Source organism: Manacus vitellinus, unplaced genomic scaffold (assembly GCF_001715985.3).
Source record: "Manacus vitellinus isolate BGI_N305 unplaced genomic scaffold, ASM171598v3 scaffold_19_pilon, whole genome shotgun sequence".
In the NCBI taxonomy this organism is placed as follows: Eukaryota; Metazoa; Chordata; class Aves; order Passeriformes; family Pipridae; genus Manacus; species Manacus vitellinus.
In genome coordinates this window covers 1,592,334-1,593,903 of record NW_021939395.1, presented here as the reverse complement: position 1 = coordinate 1,593,903, position 1,570 = coordinate 1,592,334, and the positions used below count along the sequence as shown (strand labels likewise).

At 52.2% G+C, this 1,570-nt stretch overlaps 1 protein-coding gene across 1 annotated transcript; it reads right to left on the bottom strand.

Annotated features, from left to right (window-relative positions):
• Positions 1–22: 22 nt before the first annotated feature.
• On the bottom strand, positions 23–1,564 carry LOC103767702 (transcription factor SOX-3). The gene has a single exon (XM_008934896.3). The coding sequence runs from the start codon at positions 1,562–1,564 to the stop codon at positions 809–811; it is 756 nt and encodes a 251-aa protein (XP_008933144.3). The 3' UTR covers positions 23–808.
• Between the last annotated feature and the right edge of the window lie 6 nt (positions 1,565–1,570).

Genomic DNA, 1,570 nt, shown 5'->3' with positions numbered 1-1,570 from the left:
AGACCGCCGACGTGCCTGATATAAAATTTATTGATCTCTCTTCGTTTGGAAGAAGGAAGCAAAACGAGGGCTAGGAACAGGGAAGGGGGTATTTCGATGACTTATTTGCTTGGAAGGAATCCGGTAACAAAACTGAAACGTTTCTTCATCCGATATGTCAAAACATAGTTCACAGTAAAATTCACAAACCGATTTACATAAGTTTACAGCTTAAGAAAAACCAAGACATACAACTTACTATAAATAAAAGAAATGCGTTTGCGACCCGCACAGCTCTGCTCTCTCCCACCTCCCCCTTTTAAAAAGTCGTGAAAGCTACAGATTGTGGGTAGAAATCAAGCGAGGGTCGGTAACAAAACACTTAATAAACAACAACGATATGTGAACAACCGAGTTTAAAAACAAAAGCCCGCGGTTTTTGTTTTTTATGTCATTGCAACGCTAGAAATCAAACTGGAAGATGCAAGAACTTATAAAAACTTTCAAGCGAATAAAACAGTGCCCAACCTAGCCGAAACCAGGAAAGAAGTTGCCGTGGTTTGAAAACTTCACAGCGGCTTTTAGGAGGCAGGAGTTGGGTCTATTAAAATAACAGCTTGCTCAAATATTATTTTCCTTCAAAAAAACCCCAACAACAACAACAAAAAAACAAAACAAAAAAACACAACTAACGGATTTCCTTTTAAAATTTCTCCAAAGTTAGTATTAAGTCCGCTAAGCCGAGCAACACTGCCGTGCATCCCGGTGTAGTCAGGGAGCGGTGGTGGGGTAAGGGATTTAGACGGGGAGCCGTCCGGAGCAGTCAGGTTTATATGTGAGTCAGTGGTACGGTGCCATTCACGCCAGTCCCGGCACTCTGGTAGTGCTGGTGGACGCTGTGTAACCTGCTGCCCTGCAGGGCGGAAGGGTCTGTGGCATCCCCCCCGGGGGGCAGGTACATGCTGATCATATCCCGCAGGTCTCCCAGGCAGGCCCTCTGCGAGTGGGAAGTGATGGCCGGAGGCGGCGAGCTGGGCTCGGATTTCACCACGGAGCCCATGGAGCCCAGGCTCATGGCCGTGGAGGGCTGCTGGCCGTAGGCGGCGGGGGACATGCTGTAGGTGGAGGCGGCGTTCATGTAGGTCTGGGCCGTGGACATCATGGGGCTGTACTGCAGGCCCGTCATGTCGTAGCGGTGCATCTGCTGCAGCTGCGGGCTGTTCATGCCCGGGTGCTGGCTGTAGCCCAGCTGGTCTTGCATCAGGGAGTAAGCTCCGTTGGTCCAGCCGTTCATGTGGGCATAAGTGTCAATCCTCTGCCCCACCCCGACGGGGCTGCTCACCGCGTTGCCCCCCCCCGGGGCCAGCAGGTTGCCGGGCAGCGAATATTTGTCCTTCTTCAGCAAGGTCTTGGTCTTCCTCCGGGGCCGGTATTTGTAATCCGGATACTCCTTCATGTGCACGGCCCGCAGCCGCTTGGCCTCGTCGATGAAGGGCCGCTTCTCGGCGTCGCTCAGCAGCTTCCAGTCGGCCCCGAGCCGCTTGCTGATCTCCGAGTTGTGCATCTTGGGGTTCTCCTGGGCCATCTTCCG